This window comes from Elaeis guineensis, chromosome 6 (genome assembly GCF_000442705.2).
Source record: "Elaeis guineensis isolate ETL-2024a chromosome 6, EG11, whole genome shotgun sequence".
In the NCBI taxonomy this organism is placed as follows: Eukaryota; Viridiplantae; Streptophyta; class Magnoliopsida; order Arecales; family Arecaceae; genus Elaeis; species Elaeis guineensis.
Window position 1 is genome coordinate 1,012,136 of NC_025998.2, and position 17,185 is coordinate 1,029,320.

General features: G+C 43.6%; 2 protein-coding genes across 2 annotated transcripts; one reads left to right on the top strand and one right to left on the bottom strand.

Annotated features, from left to right (window-relative positions):
- Window positions 1-3,688: 3,688 nt before the first annotated feature.
- LOC105047754 (probable inactive receptor kinase At2g26730) lies at window positions 3,689-8,263 on the bottom strand. The gene is made up of 2 exons (XM_010926822.4): window positions 6,782-8,263; window positions 3,689-4,680 (listed from the first exon to the last, which is right to left on the bottom strand). Exons 1-2 carry the CDS (start codon window positions 8,085-8,087, stop codon window positions 4,028-4,030), a joined length of 1,959 nt encoding a protein of 652 aa, XP_010925124.1. The 5' UTR covers window positions 8,088-8,263; the 3' UTR covers window positions 3,689-4,027.
- Window positions 8,264-15,176: 6,913 nt separating this feature from the next.
- LOC105047753 (uncharacterized) lies at window positions 15,177-16,015 on the top strand. Its single transcript, XM_010926820.4, has 2 exons — window positions 15,177-15,398; window positions 15,571-16,015. The coding sequence occupies exons 1-2, from the start codon at window positions 15,304-15,306 to the stop codon at window positions 15,902-15,904; spliced, it is 429 nt and encodes a 142-aa protein (XP_010925122.1). The 5' UTR covers window positions 15,177-15,303; the 3' UTR covers window positions 15,905-16,015.
- The last annotated feature ends 1,170 nt before the right edge of the window (window positions 16,016-17,185 follow it).

A 17,185-nucleotide genomic window follows, 5' to 3' on the forward strand; every position in this document is an offset into this window, starting at 1 on the left:
GTGAATGGACAAGCATGGGCCCCCCTCTCTCCAAATCCCATCCCACTGTTTCGCGCGAAACGGTCGTCTCGGCGGCAAAGCCTTGAACTATTTTGAAAAAGTTCATATAATAAAGAGGACGAGACGAATCGCGACAAAAGAAAGTCCCGCTGGCCAGCCGGCGGGCCTCGCACCCCCTTCAAAAAGTTATAGCGGATGAATTCCGTTCCATAATGTTATATTAAAAGAAACGATCGATGGGAGAAACCTGCCCGATATTTAGACGAGCATAGCGCGCATTTGCCCGCACCATGCGGTGCGAGTGGGAAACAGGACTGGATGAATAACCTATGAAATCATATATATATATATATATAGGAAGTAGGTGTGGCAGCTGCAGTCCGGAGGTTGAAAGGCTGACAGGTTGTCTGCCGACCACCACGTACCATGTACTTATATATCGTACATGATTTTATTTTACAAAACCTAGCATGTATGGCCCTGCTAATACTAATATAAACATAAACATATACGTGAAAATCAAATAAAAGTTGAGATGAAAGATATGTTGAAGAATGCTATAGTAAAGTCCCCATGTACTCAGCCAGGTATCTTGCCATCTGGTCAGTAGCTTATCTGTAAACATATGAAAATACATCCAAATACAAAACACTGCCGACCTTGTCTTTGCATACACTTTTTTTTTTTTTTGATATTGTAATAACCCAAATATTAAAAAAAAAAAAAAAATAGAGGATATCGGGAGGAAGAAGACTCCCGTTGAGAGTCTTCTTCCCACCGTGAAAAGGAGAGGGGAATCCGAGTAAAAAATGAATTCCTCCTCTATAAAACCCTCTCTCCCCCTCCTAAACAACCCATAGTGATCACCGGTTCTCTCTCTCCTTTCTCCTTGTTTTCTCCGGTTGAAGTCAAGGTCTTCCGTACTTGTGCTCGCCGGAAATTGGAGCTGACGACATTGCCGGAGCTCGAGGTAAGCCCCTCCCCTTTTTCCTCTCCCTCTTCCCTTTCTTCCCTGGCCCAAAGCCCCCCGCCAGCCACCGTCTTTGCCAAAAACCAGTCGCAAAAGGATCCCCTATTTTCTGAATTTTTCCTTGTTTTTGCCGCCGTTCTCCTCTTCGCTGCCGGCCGAACCCCATCGCCGTCGTTGCCGGATCTCCGACCAAGCCGTCGGAGCTCGAGCCACCGAGGGGGGATCTCACGGTCTTCCCCTGTTTCAGCCAAGGGTGGCCGCGGGAAGAAAAGAAGAAGGAAGAAGAAGAAGAAAAGAAAAGAAAAGAAAAAGGAAAAAGAAAAAGAAAAGAAAAAGGAAAAAGAAAAAGAAAAGAAAAAAAAAAGGAAAAAGAGAAAGAGAAAAATAAAAATAAAAATAAAATAAAATAAAAAGAAGAAGAAGAGAGAATTTTTTCTTCTCCTTTTTCTCTCCTTTCTCTCTCTTCTCTCTCTCCTCTCTCTACTTTCTCTCTCTACATTTTCTCTCTCTAGATTCTCTCTTTACGGATTTTGTCTCTCTAGGATCTTTTCTTCCTCTCTGATTGCATCATGAACCCTAGAATAAACTTGAAGATGAAAATAAGATGATTTGAGATTGCTCCGAAATTCGTGCGGTAGATCTGATCCCAGTTTGATCCTATTCGAAATTTGTAACACTTGATTCATATTGAGTCACCCTGATAGGACCTCTGATGATCTCGATCATGAGTGCCTCATTGGAAGAATACGAAGGTTTCTCTCTCCACTTTCTCTCTCTACTTTCTCTCTCTAGAAATTTTCTCTCTCTTCATGGATTTTCTCTCTCTTGAAGTATTATGGATCAGTGGAGGATCCAGATACATAGACAAGTCCTAATTTTGGTTAATCCTAAGAGAGATCCTCGATTTATGTATTAGATCAATTATCGGTAATTTTCTCCATATATGTGATTTTTATATTGATCAGGGTTATGAAGAGATGATTGTCTGCATATGATATCGAGTGGAATATCTTGTTAGAGAAATTCATAAATCAAAGAAGAACATTGATTTTTGTACTTGGATCAGTCACCGGTAAAGGTAAGAATTCCTGTACATGATCATCATTATATATATTATTTTACCGTTGGTTTTATCTCATTGATTTTGCATCGTTGGATTTGAGATCGATGAATTTATTATATCTGAGATATTTTATTTATTTATTTATTGATTTTGAGCATGAGTATGCTATATCAATACAAATGTATCAGCGATTGATGGCATGATTATGTGTATACATATTTATTACACTGCAAAAGATGAATTGATCAATGAAGTTAAATATCATAATTTCATGAAAAGAAAAGAAAGAGAAATATGGTTTGGACTGGCTTGTCATGTGGAATAGTTTGCCAGGAGCTTATGCCTGGGACAGCCCCACAGGCTTATGTGTGGAAGAATATGATCCGAGAAAGATCATGAAGAATCTGATCCGAGAAAGATCATGAATGATTTGATCCGAGAAAGATCATGGCCACTTTGATCCGAGAAAGATCATGAATATTTCGATCCGAGGAAGATCACAGAAATCGATCCGAATAAAAGATCGTCGCATGATCCTGGTAGTCCAAAGCCAAAGCCAAAGCTAAAGCTAAAGCAAAAAGAAAGGATTAAAATGATGTGATAATAGAAGAAAATAGAAAGATAAGACATGAAACAATCGTTGAATAAAATTGTTTCACTTATTTAACATATGATGATGCATCTCTTTTGATAAAACAGATAATCTATAAATGTTTGCAGTATTCTGGACAGTGAACATCGACTTTTACGTGTTATTGCCTATTATTATTTTCAGATTATATTATTATATTGGTGTGATATGGAAATTCTTACTGGGCTGTAAAGCTCACACCCCTTCATTTTCTTTTTCTTCTCAAGTTACAGGACGTTCATGATTGGCTATGGCTTAGATTTATGGATGAGCAGATGGATAGATAGAGTGTCATAATACCTATCAGAGGATTGAAGAAATTTAATTTGTAATTATGCAAGGTTTTACGAATTATTGTTGAAATTAATTGTTATGGATGTTAAGTTGTAATGATTTAATTTGGCCTTGCATATTCTTTAGGGCTTGCTCTAAGGAGTGTGCGACCATCACGTATCCGATCCGGATGTTGGATTCGGACGTGACAGATATTCGAATAAATACATTGATGGCCCTTCAAAACACTGCCTGCCCTGCATGCATGATGGAGAATACGGGTGCAGATAATATTAAATCTTAGTTACAATGACATTTATCTTGTGATCTTTGGTACAGTCCAACATTTTACGTGATCGGTTATATCCTAATCTTGGTCCATGTTACCCGCCATAAACTATCACATATGACCTGAGGTAGGAATATTTAACATGTAAAGCACCTACTCTTGAAACACAATCGCATTTTATCTTCATCAGGTACGACTCAAAACTCAGCTTCCAACAGCAACGGAAGTTAAAATTCCCTGCAGTAGCCATCAGAAGTACCCAAATATATTCCTCTCCTAACTCCCATGAGATCACAGACAAATTTATTGAGTTATATTTTACAACCCAACCTGTTGAATGATAAGAATCTCTCTCCCCCCTGTGCGCGTCCCGATTGTTCTTCTTTGGCATAACCTTCAATGTAGAATAATTTAAAAAAAAAAAAGACATGCAACCAAGACATCACAGCTCACACCAGGCTATCCACATTAAATAAGTTTTGAGTAGAAGAAGAAAGAAAATGAATCCACATTAAATCCAACTAAAAACTTTCAACTTGACAATCCAGTTCCACTTCCCAGATGCCATGGAATCCAATCTCATCCGTTAACCCCCCCGAAACAAATCAAATTGGATTAAATAAAAAGGGGAAAAAAAAGGGGTGGGGAGGGGAGAAGCCAGCAGGTTGAAAAAATTTGTGAACAGAGAGTAAAGAAAATGCACAATTTTCCTATTTTCGACGGTGATCGACTTCTATATACTCTGTCTGTGGATGTCCCCTTGCGAGGGAAGAGAAGGATCAGCAGCCATCATCATGGTAGTCACGGAGTGGTGGCGGCGGGCGGCGTGGGCCCGGCGGAGCCACCCTTGGAAGGGTCGTCGGAGGAACCGCGGAGGGCGTCGTCTCCCTCCGTCCGGTTGAGGAGGTCCTCCATCATGCGGATGACCTCGGGTATGTCCGGGCGGGCGTCGGGGACGGTGGCCACGCAGGCCATGGCGATCTGGAGCAGCTGTACCATTTCCTCCTCGATATTGGGGTAACGCATCAGCTCCACGTCGAACACCTCCGCCGTCCACTCTTCCCTCACCACCGACTGCACCCACCGCGGGAGATCGATCCCATCCTCCCCGAGGGACGCCTGGTTCGGCGCCTTCCCCGTCAACAATTCCAATAACAACACGCCGTAGCTGTAGACGTCGGACTTGAAGGTGGGGCGGCGGGTCTCGATGACCTCGGGGGCGCGGTAGCCCGCCACGCGGTTGTGCGGGGCGGCGGAGCCGAAGAGCGGTTGGAGGCTGAAGTCGGAGAGCACCGCCGAGTCCAGGTCCTGCCGGAGCAGCACGTTCGAGGCCTTGACGTTGCCATGGACCAGCCGCGCAGCCGAATGCAGGTGGGCCAGGCCGCGGCCGGCCGCCAGGGCCACTCGGATCCGGCTGTCCCAGTCCAGAGGCGTCCGTCCGGATCCCCGGCTCCCTGTTCAGTTCAGTCAAAGTCAAAGGCAAAAATTAAGTACAAAATATTAGAGAAGTAATAATTTTTTCTTTCAATTATTCAGATGTTTAATTAGTTATCGTTTAGTAACATTTTTTATTGCTTTTAAGTTATTTTAGATTCTAGCAGACTGGCTATAACCCTGCATTTTTAAAAAAAATCATCCTTCCTGGTAAATTAACTTCAGACCACGATTTATTGCATGTCCTTTTCAAATAACTTCAGGCCACGATTTATTGCATGTCCTTTTCCTCTTTCTTTTTTCTTTTTCAAAACTCAGGATATGCTTTTCCAAGTTAAAAGCTTGTCTCCTAGACAATTGAAAAGAGTCATCAAAGAGTAACAAATTGTTAAAAACTATTTTTCGATTTTTTCGCAATATGGATAGTCAGAAATTATTACTATGGAAACATAAATGATACATAAAACTGTTCATACGAGTGATAAAAATGAATGATTTTTATGAGAAGGAACACAGATACTGTAGTTTTATGAAGGCCGACCAGAGCTTGACAATTGACATGTTACTATAAAAAAAAAAAAAAAAGGCCTTACGACGGCCGAAGGCCACCCAACTCTCTTCCGGATAATTCCCACATCACGTCAAACGTGCGCATCCGGCGTGAGGGGATCCATGTTGATTCAGACAATTGAAAGGCGCTGATTGAGACACCACGCGGAAATTTGACTTACAAGAGTTACGTCGACAGCTAATTATAGGGGCGAAAAGACAAAAAAAAGAAAAGGAGAACGCGTACACAAAAGAGAAACGGAATCGGAATGTGAAGCGTGGCCTCCGAGCAAGTTCAAATAAAGAAAAAGGATAAACAAAATAGGCAGATGTCATGGATCAAAGTTAAGAAAGTAATAGGTAAAGGCAAGCATGGGGCTGCCGAACAAAAGGTGCCGGATCCAGCATTCAAATTGTAAAGACCAAAGAGGAGATATCAGCCGAAAAAAGACAGAAATTTGAAGACAAGTATATATCTACAGAGACAAGAGCATATTGCCAGGGAGATACCAATACATGGGGAATAGCGGGGGGATCACTGACCCAGACACAAGAAAACAACAGAAGGCTCGATGCGACCAGACCACACAAGCCATATTTGCCGCTTACACGGCAGTTCACACGGCAATCGTATATGCGTGAAGAAATCAGTGGCATAAATCTAAAGAACAACGCGTGGGCAAAAAGCATGTAACTCGAGGGTGCAACCACGCGACGGACAAAATGTCCCCTTCGAAAGTGGGCCCACACCGATCATTTTCCAGCAGCTTGAGATGGATGGAAGCGCCGCGTTGGAACAAGGAAAAAAAACGACTTCAGCAACTGCTATTGTTGACCAAAGACTCTGCTAATTGACTGTCCACATTGGACCTCGACCACGACTCCGTCCCCGCACCTTACAGACAGCTGTATCTATCAACGAAACCATCCCATCTAATCTAACCCTACCACGCGGGACCAACTTGTATCCTCGCCGATAACGAGCAAACGCCCCGTAGGAACAAACAATAACGGCGAAAAAACAGACGGCAGTTTTGGCTCAAATTACCGAATTAGCTTCCGCCGCTTGACAATTTAATTTAAAAAATATTTTGCGATGAGCCAATTAGCGAAAGGTTATTCTTAACATCATGAAAAAGATACCACAGTACCAGGCAGCAAACGGCCTTAACTAATTGCAATTGTCATCAAATCCAACTGCTAAAATGGCGGTTACAACGCCAAAACGGCCGGTTTTCAAAACAAGTTCCTTTTTGATCACGCGATGAGCCGGTTTGCGGGTTTAGCATTCCACAAGCCGGACTCTTACTGCCCAAGCCCCCTCGCCGGTCACCACCGCCTACCGCCGTACCACATTTTTCTTTTTCCACAACAAAAATTTCCTCCGTGTCTACCAAATTAAAATAGCATGTGTCACCAACCCCGCTGATCGCCGTTCGAATTTTTTTTCTTTTTAACGAATTTGAACCGATGATATTCTGTTAACTGAACTTCCTTTTAGATGATAATCTTTAATTAGTTTTATCTTGAGAGACAGAAATCGATGGAGAGAGGGAGGAGGAATGTACTGACCGTGGAGGAGGGAAGAAAGGCTGCCGGCGGGAAGGTAGTCGAAGACGAGGAGCTTCTCGTCCTTGGAATAATAGTAGGCTCGAAGCGGTAATAAATTGAGGTGATCCACCTTGCCCAGGGTTTCCATGTGGAGCTCGAACTCCCGCTTCGTGGCCACCACGTCCTTGAGCCGCTTCACGACCACCGTCGTTCCCTCCTCCAGCACCGCCTTGTACGACGTCCCCACGCTTCCCTTCCCCAGCACCTCCGCGGACGCCCGCAGCAAATCCTCCAGGTCGAAGCTGTAACCCCCGCCCCTTCCCACGAACACCAGCCGGTTCCTCTCCACCTCCACCGCCCCTCCCCCTCCCGATGTCTCCTCCTTGGACGACGACGTCATCCCCGTCTCCCCCGACCTTCCCGGCCCCCCCGCGGCTCCGACCCCCTTTGCCGCCTTCTCCCTCCTCCTCTGCCGCTCCCTCCGCCACCGGAACGCCCAGCAGATCACCAACAACAGAAGCACTAGCAGCAGCAACGCGCCGCCGGCCGCCGCGATCGCGATGATCGCCGCCGTGGACAGCTTCTTGGACGATTTCGATACCCCTGCCGGGTTTCCTCCAGGGGATGGGGCGGGGGAGGGGAAGAATGGGGTGCACGGCGGGAGGGGAGCGCCGCAGAGGTTTAGATTTCCGGCGAAGGAGGACGGCGGGAAGCGAGCGAGGGTCTGGGGGATGGATCCGTTGAGGTTGTTGTACGACACGTTGAAGTCGACGAGGGAGTCGATGCTGATGCTGGGGAGGCTGCCGGAGAAGCGGTTGCGCTCGAGGAAGAGGCCGGTGAGGTGCGTGAGGTTGTTGAGCGCGAAGGGGATTTCACCGGTGAGGTTGTTGCCGGAGAGATCGAGGCGGCCGAGGCGGCCCAGCCTGGACACTGCCAGCGGGATCCCGCCGGAGAAAAGATTGTTCTGGAGGTAGAGGCTCCGGAGGAGGGTCAGGTTACCGAGATCGTCGGGGATGGGGCCGGAGAGGCGGTTGGCGCGGAGGGAGAGGACGCGGAGGGAGGTGAGGCGGCCGAGGGTGCCAGCGGGGATGGGCCCCACCAGGCCGACGGCCGGGAGGCGGAGCTCCACCACCGAGGTGTTGCTGGCGTCGCACGTGACGCCGACCCAGCTGCAGGCGGAGGCGTTGGCGTTCCACCGGACGCGCGGCTCGTGGGGAACCCGGGAGATGAAGGCCAGAAGAGCCGCCTTTTCCTGCGTCGGCTCCCCCCTCCCCACTCCGGCCATGGCGACGAAGAACACCAACGCGAAGAGAATTGGAAGCCCCATTGGGGAAGCGAGAACAAGGAGGTGGCCGGAGACTAGAGAGGAGCTCAACTGTAAGCTAGAAAGGGCGGCTTTTTACACCGAAAGACTGCGATTTGGGGAAGGCACAGCAGTACCATTAGGAGAAGATGCTGGGAGAGGGGAGAGGAGAAGAGGTTGGGGGGGGGGGGTGTTGTTGTGTGGGGGGTGAGAGAGAGAGAGAGAGAGGGAATCACGAGAGTGGGGCAGAAAAAAATAAAGAGCCGTGCTTTTTGTTAGCCTGGGGGGTTGAAGGGGTTTCGATTCCCGGAAACGGATTTGATTATTAGCTTCACCGCGAGTGAGTGGAACAAAGCACAGTGTCCCGTGAATGATCCAGTGCACTACTGCTACAGTGTGGAGCCCATCACCGTCGCTGTCTCAACACACGGCTGTGATCAAGGGAGTTTGGTAGGGGAATGAAAGTTTACCGTTAGCTCGGTGCAGACTTTGCGTTCCGCCAGGTGAGCGGATCGATGAGTGTATATATGCGTTAAAGATTGATCTTTCTTGAGGGGCATGATGTTGCCGGCCTCTCCAACCACGCGCTGGATTTTATTTTATAAAAAAATCTTAAATCGTTTGATATTTCAATAATATATTGTTAAAATGCCCATTGGTTGGCAGCCAGGATGCAATCGACACATATACAGTGTCTTAAAGTACATGAATACTTGCACGATGCATGATACCAGCTTGGTTGATCCTTTATGGCTCGCCATGTGGATGCAATCATTCGTTCATCCCTGACGGTCAAGGGTCGCTCGCAAATGGTTACCTTTCTAACAATTTTTTTGGGTCAAGTCAGGAGTGTTTTTTACCGAGTCACCTAGTTCAAATGCCGCTATATGTGGTTTTTGGTTGCGATCCTTTTGTCCTTGTATCTTCTTATCCAGAGGAATGCAAGTTAGCAATCACTAAACGATAAATTTATCAAAAGACATCTATATTTTATCGTGGGATATGAGACTAATGTGGTAAATGACGTAGTTTCTGGTTTTCTTATTCCATCTAAGGCATGTTCTTGAAATTACGATGGTGGCCCATGGTTAATTGGATTAAATACATATGGGATAGCACATTAATAAGAATTTATACGGAGCCAATGCCAAAACCTGAGGATGAAACTAATCGCGCGATATATAATAAAATGTTAGGCATCCACCAATTATTCCTGTTGGCCGGCTAGAGATGCCCGATTATTTGTGTCATATTTAACCAGTGAACATAGGAAACACCAACAGAGCTACTCTGTCCGATAAATCAGCAGTTCTTTCCTTCAACAACAAGAGCTAAAAAATTTCAAGACTGAAAGAATTATTCTCCAGAGGCTGCCAAAGATGCGGTAAAAGGAACAAGAAAAAGGACTGCCAACTGTTTATTATACAATCAATGGCTCCTTTGATCCCACCCAGAACGGGGGAAAAGAAAAAGGCAGATGCTACAGGGAAGGGATTAGGCAGCCCTTAGCCATGTGCTGCAGTAGGGCCCTTTCCACGGTCGATGACAGATCATAGGGCAACACCCTTCTGTAAAATGTTCCATCCCCGTGACCCACACTTCTGTTGTGAAAAGCCAGGTTCAGGACAATGGAAACCAATATGGAGTAATCGAAGACATGTGAGGGAGAAGCATTTCGAACTTCAATTGGAGTAAGCAGAGGAAGGCTATATATATATATATATATATATATATATATATGCAGAAAAGGACATACGTGTGACCTTTTGGATAGCTTCCTTTCCCAGCAAATTTGGCATGTTCATTTATGACACAGCTCGACTCTTATGTCAACTAACTTCGAATGAAAGGAACAAGGAAAATTCTGCAACAATATGCCTTCAAATCGACAAGGGAGAGGCGATGACTGCTGTAATTGACAGGAATATAAAGGTCGGTGGCGGTTGGGGAACAATATACTGCCCAGCCAAAACAAGTCATGGAAGAGAATGATGCTTGCATGTAATTTACCTCTTAAAAATGGTCAGGGGACCATCAAAAAAACAAAGGTCTTCAATACATTATGAGTTGGACAAGTGAACGTCTACATAGGATGCTTTTGATATTTGTTTTTAGAAGTATAAAGCCCGTCATCTGTCAAGTAAAGAATCATTTCATCAATAATATATAGTCAAATATTTTATAGTTTGGATGATTGGAGAACATTGGACAGAGAGCACACCACCAGTGCCTGGAAGGAAAGAACACAACCGAATGGCTGAAGACGACTTCAGCTCTTAAATTAAGAAATTTACATGACTCACCATTGTTGGAGGTATGCCTCCCAATTTTCAAGCCTTGTCTGGACTACATTGAGGAAGAGATTGTTTCGGTCAAGATTTTGGAAGGGATGGATCCAACTAGCCATCTCCATTATATGCCACATATGGCATGAGCGGTGCTCTATAATATTTTTTAAAGAAAAAACGATGGTTACTCCGATTCTATGTAAGACTTTATATGCATTGGTAATTTATGCTCCAAAAATATTTTAAATAGACATAAATTTATTTCAAGCAAGTTATCCTCCTTGCTATAATTGTCTCATCTCCCTTGTATCATCCCCTCCTCATTCATTTGTGTTGGGATATACCGACCAATCTCTCTCACGCCGACTCACCATCGGACCCGCCTGATCGACGTCCGACTCTACTGACCACACCGACCGACGACTGCCGATACCGTCCAACCGAAGGTATGTCGGTCGGGCAGATCCTTTCCATTCCCGACTGGCCGAACGACAGAGTCTTCTCCGACTCTCGCAATGCACCAGACTGACCGTCGGAGGGTCCCTAAGTCTTCACCCAACATCCCACAACCAAATGCCGACGTATGGCCGGTCGGCTCCCCCAAATGCCATACGACTGCTGAGGGCTGCCGTCCTGACAAAGATGTGCGGCATAGCCGCCCTGGGACATTGTCCTGCCAAGGACATAGATTAATCTCAGTGATTTGACAACCTACGATGACTTGACAGTCCGCGGTGACTCTAACAGCCTCCGACAATTTGACAACTCTCCCAGTTATCTGCATCATTAATGACAGCGCCACACCGCGCTCTACTATAAAATGGGAAGGCAACAGTGCTGCGAGGAGGTTCTTTTTGAAATCCCTGAACTCTCTCTCTCCCTCTTTTGCTGAGTTCCCCTGATTCTTTTCTACTGTTGCCTAGTCTCCTCTCTGACTTGACCGTCGGAGGGTCCCTGCCGGAGGCATCTCCGGTCAGTGTGGACTTCTCTTGCAGGTGCTCATTTCTACGACCAGGCGATGAGGAGATTGGTCGCAATAATTTATAAGTTTCTTTCATCAATAAAATATGGAGAAATTCTAAAAATATATATATATAAAGCATGGAGAAGTTACTTTCTCCACTTTTCCCTTAAAAACAAAAAAAAAAAACAACTCACTATTGGAGTAGAATTGGCGTGTTCATATAAACAATATAAGAACAATATTCATGTCTTTATCATCGCAAAAACCTCAAGTATCTTGAGAAAGATGGCCAACATAACAAAACTAATGCACTTCCAGCCTACCTATCTGGGTTCTTCATTAGGCCAGATCATGACCACATGTTCTTCTTCCTAATGATCATGATCAAATGTTAATCAAAATAGCAAACACATATTTCTAGATATTCACATTGGAATTTATCCAATTAAGCATATCTAAAATATAGCCCACACTATCATGCATTGGGATTTCTTATGGATATTTTTATCGGATCTAAACTCTGACTAAAGATATACCTCTAATAAATAATAATAATAATACATCAAATAATGATTGTGATAAAGTTAAATTCTATATAAGCACTGTGAATAACATTCATCTCAGACTTCATGATTAATTCAAATACTATCTTTAATGAATGATGCATATTATAAATCGATGTCTCCTGTGAACTTAGTCTCCAAACTCATCCAAGAGTGCTTATAAAGTCCTCCCATAAAAAATACTTGAAATTGAATTAAAAAAAAAAAAAAAAGATAATACCCGTGGATAGTGAGGAGCACATTTAGATATTCTCTTTTTAATCACAAACAAGATAGTTCTATAGTTCACTAATGACATTAATAATTTCTTATTCATATAAATTCTATTACCCCATATAGTTTAAAATTTTAATCATACGCTCAAAAAGTAGCCCACCCTATGTGTGTGTGTATATATATATATGTATATGTGTCTGTATATATGTATGTATGTATGTATAGCAAATAGAAGCTCTCTAGCTCAAAACCCTCCCACCACAAAAAAAACCTCTGATCCTGGGACCTTGGAGTGTACAAGATCCAAGACAACCTTCGGTGGAAGCAAACCGGAACCATAGCAGATTGTAACCATTATTCCTCTTGCAACATGCGATTGGTGCTGTCCGACTACAGATCCTAATTTGTCGCTGCTTACGAGCAAGAACCCATCCTACTCAGCCAGCCTCAAGCTCGGGGCCCAGAGGCCTAACATCATCCCGGTCCTTCAGCCAGCAGTGAAGCGCACAGGCCATATTTCATCCCGGTCCTCCATCCAGTCTCAGCGGCCACGGGCCACATTTATCCCAGAGATCTCCGTTGCCTTCCATAGCAGCAGAGCAAAGGCTGGCAGAGACGGCAACCTGATACGAACAGAGGGGGGGGGGGGGGAGAGAGAGAGAGACGATCAAGGCCTCATCCTTGTTTGTCCAATCTGTATCATTGCTCTTGCAACAAAATCACCTCGAGGTTGCAGCTTATCTCGGGAAAACAAAATCGGTTTCAAAGTATGCATTCATGATTTAATCCAACATCAGGAAACCTATTAACAGCACGATCCCGCATTGTTGTACTCCGAAAAAATTGAGTAAACTAAATCCAGTTCTCCGGGCATTGTTTTTTTTTTTTTTAATTATACAAAGGATGGCAAACCCATCCAATTTTATCGAGAGATATAGAAAGAAATATAAAGGAAAATGCTACTGGCCCCTGTTGAACCAAGGCCAAGGGAAAGAGACTGGATGCTAAACTGATTATGTTGTTTTAAGTCATGGAGAGTTCATGCAAGTGACATGAGTTTGAATTAACCTTGGAGGGGGTTGGCATCCACTGGAAGAAGCTGAAGTGAAAGAATCTTAATATATACTCAAGCGCATGGAATTAATGTGTCGTAAAACCCTGTACACCACTGCATGTGAAATCAATCAGAAGTAAGGAACAATTGAAGCTTAATTGTTTAATTATATTTATATGCAATTAAACAGTACCAAAATGTAAAACTGAAACAGAGACTTGCAAGACAAGCTGAGCGTGGAGTTGGAACTTTGAAGGGAAACGAGCCAAAAATCATTCAAAGTGAATTCATTTGGAATCTTGCCGGTGGGAAGACCATCCAATTCGAGGTCCATCCTTAGTTATAGACTAGGCAGATAATAATTGTTATTATTAAAATTTAAGGCTTTGATATAATTTAAGCCTAACTCTGCTGTTTTTCTTTTCTCAAGAAATAGGTCTAATTAAATTTAATCTCATATTTGTACCATTTGAGTCACCTAGGACGATGACGTAGTATGTACCATGCAATGAAGGTGCCAACTCGTGGACTAAAGTGTCTTTTTCTTTTTCTTTTTTTTGATACAAAAAGTGTCTTTGATGGTCGTGCAAAATAACTCGAATTGAAATCTCTTGTTCACTGGAATTTGAAGCATGAGGATATCCGAAGAAAGGCAAATCCTATTTTCAGGTCCATTATTGCATTGTCTAATGGACTGGACCAAACCGTAGCTCAAACCAGTCGTAACTTGACAAGACCCAACTTTTTCGTATCCCAAGACCTGTGGATTTGATTGGGTTGAAAAGTTACACCTTGCTTCAGCTCTGAATCGTGTTTGGATATTGAACGTTTCAACTTGATCGACCCAATCTAGCTCGGCTGGAACCCAATTCGATCCAATCCAAAAACCTAAATCATATAAACCGTCTCCTTCCATCTGTCTTCTAGTCATTGCATGAAGCCTCTAATTAATTCTTTTCTTGTTTCATTTCAACAACTACATCTCCCCTCATATATTTTAATATTATATTTCAAAATATGTATTTCATTGTTTACTTTGGTAAGCTCTTTCTTATAATATCCTCAAATATATCAATACATGCATGCATGCAAATACAAAGACACACAAGTGTACTAAAAATCATAGTTTTCAAACTTAAGAATATTAGTCACTTAGATGAAATTAAAAATTTTTCAATGGAAATTCAAATTTAATTTCACTTTTTTAGTTTTGCTTAATTATTTATATTTTTATATTTAATTCTTAATTATTATGATTTAGTTGTACAAAAATAACTAGATCATAACTCAAATTATAAATTTGATCCAAAACCTGGCTCGAATCAGAATATTTTATGTTTGGTCTACATCATAATTAACTCCAGTGCAATCCAAATATCCTGTTGAGTTTAAAATGGTTTTCATGGATCCAATCAGATCCGATCAGCTAATAGGTTGGATCCGGATCTATTATCATGATTTGAATGTTAAATCAGGTCACATGGGGCTAAGAAAGATCTCTCGTCCAATCCGCTAATTTGCAACCGTAATTGTCTCCTGGCAAAGAAATATATACTTTCTATGTGACAAGCGCTCCATGGCTATGGTGATCTGGCTTCCCGTACCAAACCTTCTTGACTTCGAATATTCGCGGGCGGAGTACCGAAGACTCAAGAGTACCAAAAAATCGGGCATCCAAGTTTCCGGCGGCCGCTACAGTCCATTAATGGAGCCGTGATACGCGATTCCGTTGACTTGGCCATCTCGCATCAAGCGGCGTTTATACGGTGTCGAACGGCTGCTAAAAGCCCAAGGCACAATCACGTACGCCAGTCCTGGCGCAAAAATCTCACCCGCGGGGTCCACCACATCCGACGTGTCACTTAAATTCCGCACGCTATTGGTAACTCCAGACGGCAAGCAAGGAATTTTCGTGGTAGTTAGTTGGCCTCTCAGCTAAAACCCACCTTTTTTCTTTTTTCTTTTTTTTTGGTAAACCACTAAAATATTCCACTATTGGTGTCCTCATCAACATCCGTGATCTGACCAACCACTTGCAACCCCTCTCCCTTCTCTCCCAGCTCTATGTAATTATGTATAACCTTCACTTCTCTGTATTTAAAGCCAAACCCCCCACCAAAAGCATCAAGCTGCATTAAATTAACAAAGAGAGGACATGGCGATTTCCATCACCTCCTGCCTCAGACCCTTTTCCTCACCTCCTCCTCCAAGCCCCTCACCATTGAACAAAACCTCTCTTAGTACCCCATGGTGAGCTCCAATTTAATTTCCTGCACTCTAATGTCGCATGCTGGAAGATGCCTGTTTTCATGGTGTGCTACCACGCACCACTGTCCCAGCCCATATGTACCTTGCCAGCTAATAGCCATGCAGTTTAAATCGTTGATCAATTCCAGTTCGTTAATGTCTAAAATTTGTTCAGGTCTGCAAGCAAAGAAGCAAGCTGGGGAAGCCGGTGTGTCGCGACCGCCGCATGCATCATAATTGGCTCGAGCGCTGCCGGCTTTGCGGGCGGCGACGGCACGGTCCTTGCTGGAGATCTCAAGGTAACCGGGGGATCGGAAGGAAAGGTGATGCGGTGGAGTGACAAGAGGAAGTGTCCCCCCTGGCATGTGAATTCTCTGGAGAATATCGTGCCGGAGAATCTTCCAAGGCCATCGACCGGTCGGAGATCCAACGGGCTCGTGGCTTATAAAACGGCTCCGCCGGTTGGGGTTGCTTCGATTCAGTACAAGAGCAGTTGCTATTCGCTTTAGGCATGTTAATAGTTTCACGGTTTTACTTATTTCACTTCTCTAATACCTTGTGTACATGAAGTACAAATATGTAAGTACGATTCAGAAAAGGTAAAAATAAGAGATTGGTTACGCTGGGACTCGATATAATTCTTGCATTGCTACCTTAAGCGGAGGCTTTATACCAATTTCATATAATCCCAGAAGCAGCAGGGAAAAGAAGAGCTGAAAGAGACCTGTGTGGGCCCCGAGAAAAAAATCCAGGTGTACGTGGGGTCACTCGAAGCGGGGATTGAGCAAAAGGAGATCCAAATACATCAATTAGAATTGCAGTACCGTTGGGTAGGGGTTGTACTACCAATAACTAGAATTGCTCTTTGAGATTTTTCTCTTTGCTCTAGTAAGCAGGAATCTATCTACCTACAATCAGAAAAATTGGGCGCCTTGTTGTATTTGTTCACCATGTGGAGGTCGCTATTTAGACGGCATTTGTCCACACCTTCTGTCATTCCTTACTTTTATTTTTATGTTATGTTAAATTAATCAATCTTTGCTGCCAGTGCCAAAAGCTCTTCAGATTTTGTGGATAATTTAGAAAACAGAGGAGTTTCAAAATACGCATCCACTCAAGTCCTGTTCAAATTTCTTTTTGAATTTTTGAACAGAAACATAGAAAACAACGGTAACACCACACCAGCCTCTATGCTTTCACTAATCATGGGTGCCATATAAATAAAAATATCAAAGATGCCAGCAAGAGTTCAATTTAAAGATGTCTCGCGTGAACCACAAGTTGAAGCTATTCTTTACATGACACAAAACTGTACATTTGATAGCTGCAAGCCCGCAACCAAAAGTCCAATTCACCAAAGAAAAGGAAGAGTCCAATTCACCAACAAGACTATAGTCCAGCGAGCATACACTGCTCTACTAAATGAGATTTCTATATTGAAAGCTCGGGAGGTGTTTCTGAGAGTGTCTGGGCCAATTCTTCAGTTATTTTCCAGGCGCAGACACCACTATTCCCTACAAAAGAGGGGAAGAAAACGGAAAGTCCTTTTCCGAGGGTATTCGAACTGATTCTTCAGCCCATTCTGTGGCCCAGGGGTGGCTTAGTGGGCGAGGCCAAAGTTATGGGCGTCGTATGTAGATGTGATATTTAGCAAATGGATTTTTCTTATTCTTATGAATCGGAAAGGTTGCGTTCCAACTAGTTGATCATGGACTTGGCTGACAATAAACTAGCAAAGCATGTGTATCGTTCATGACTTATAAGTGTGGAGTGTATAAACCAGACATCCA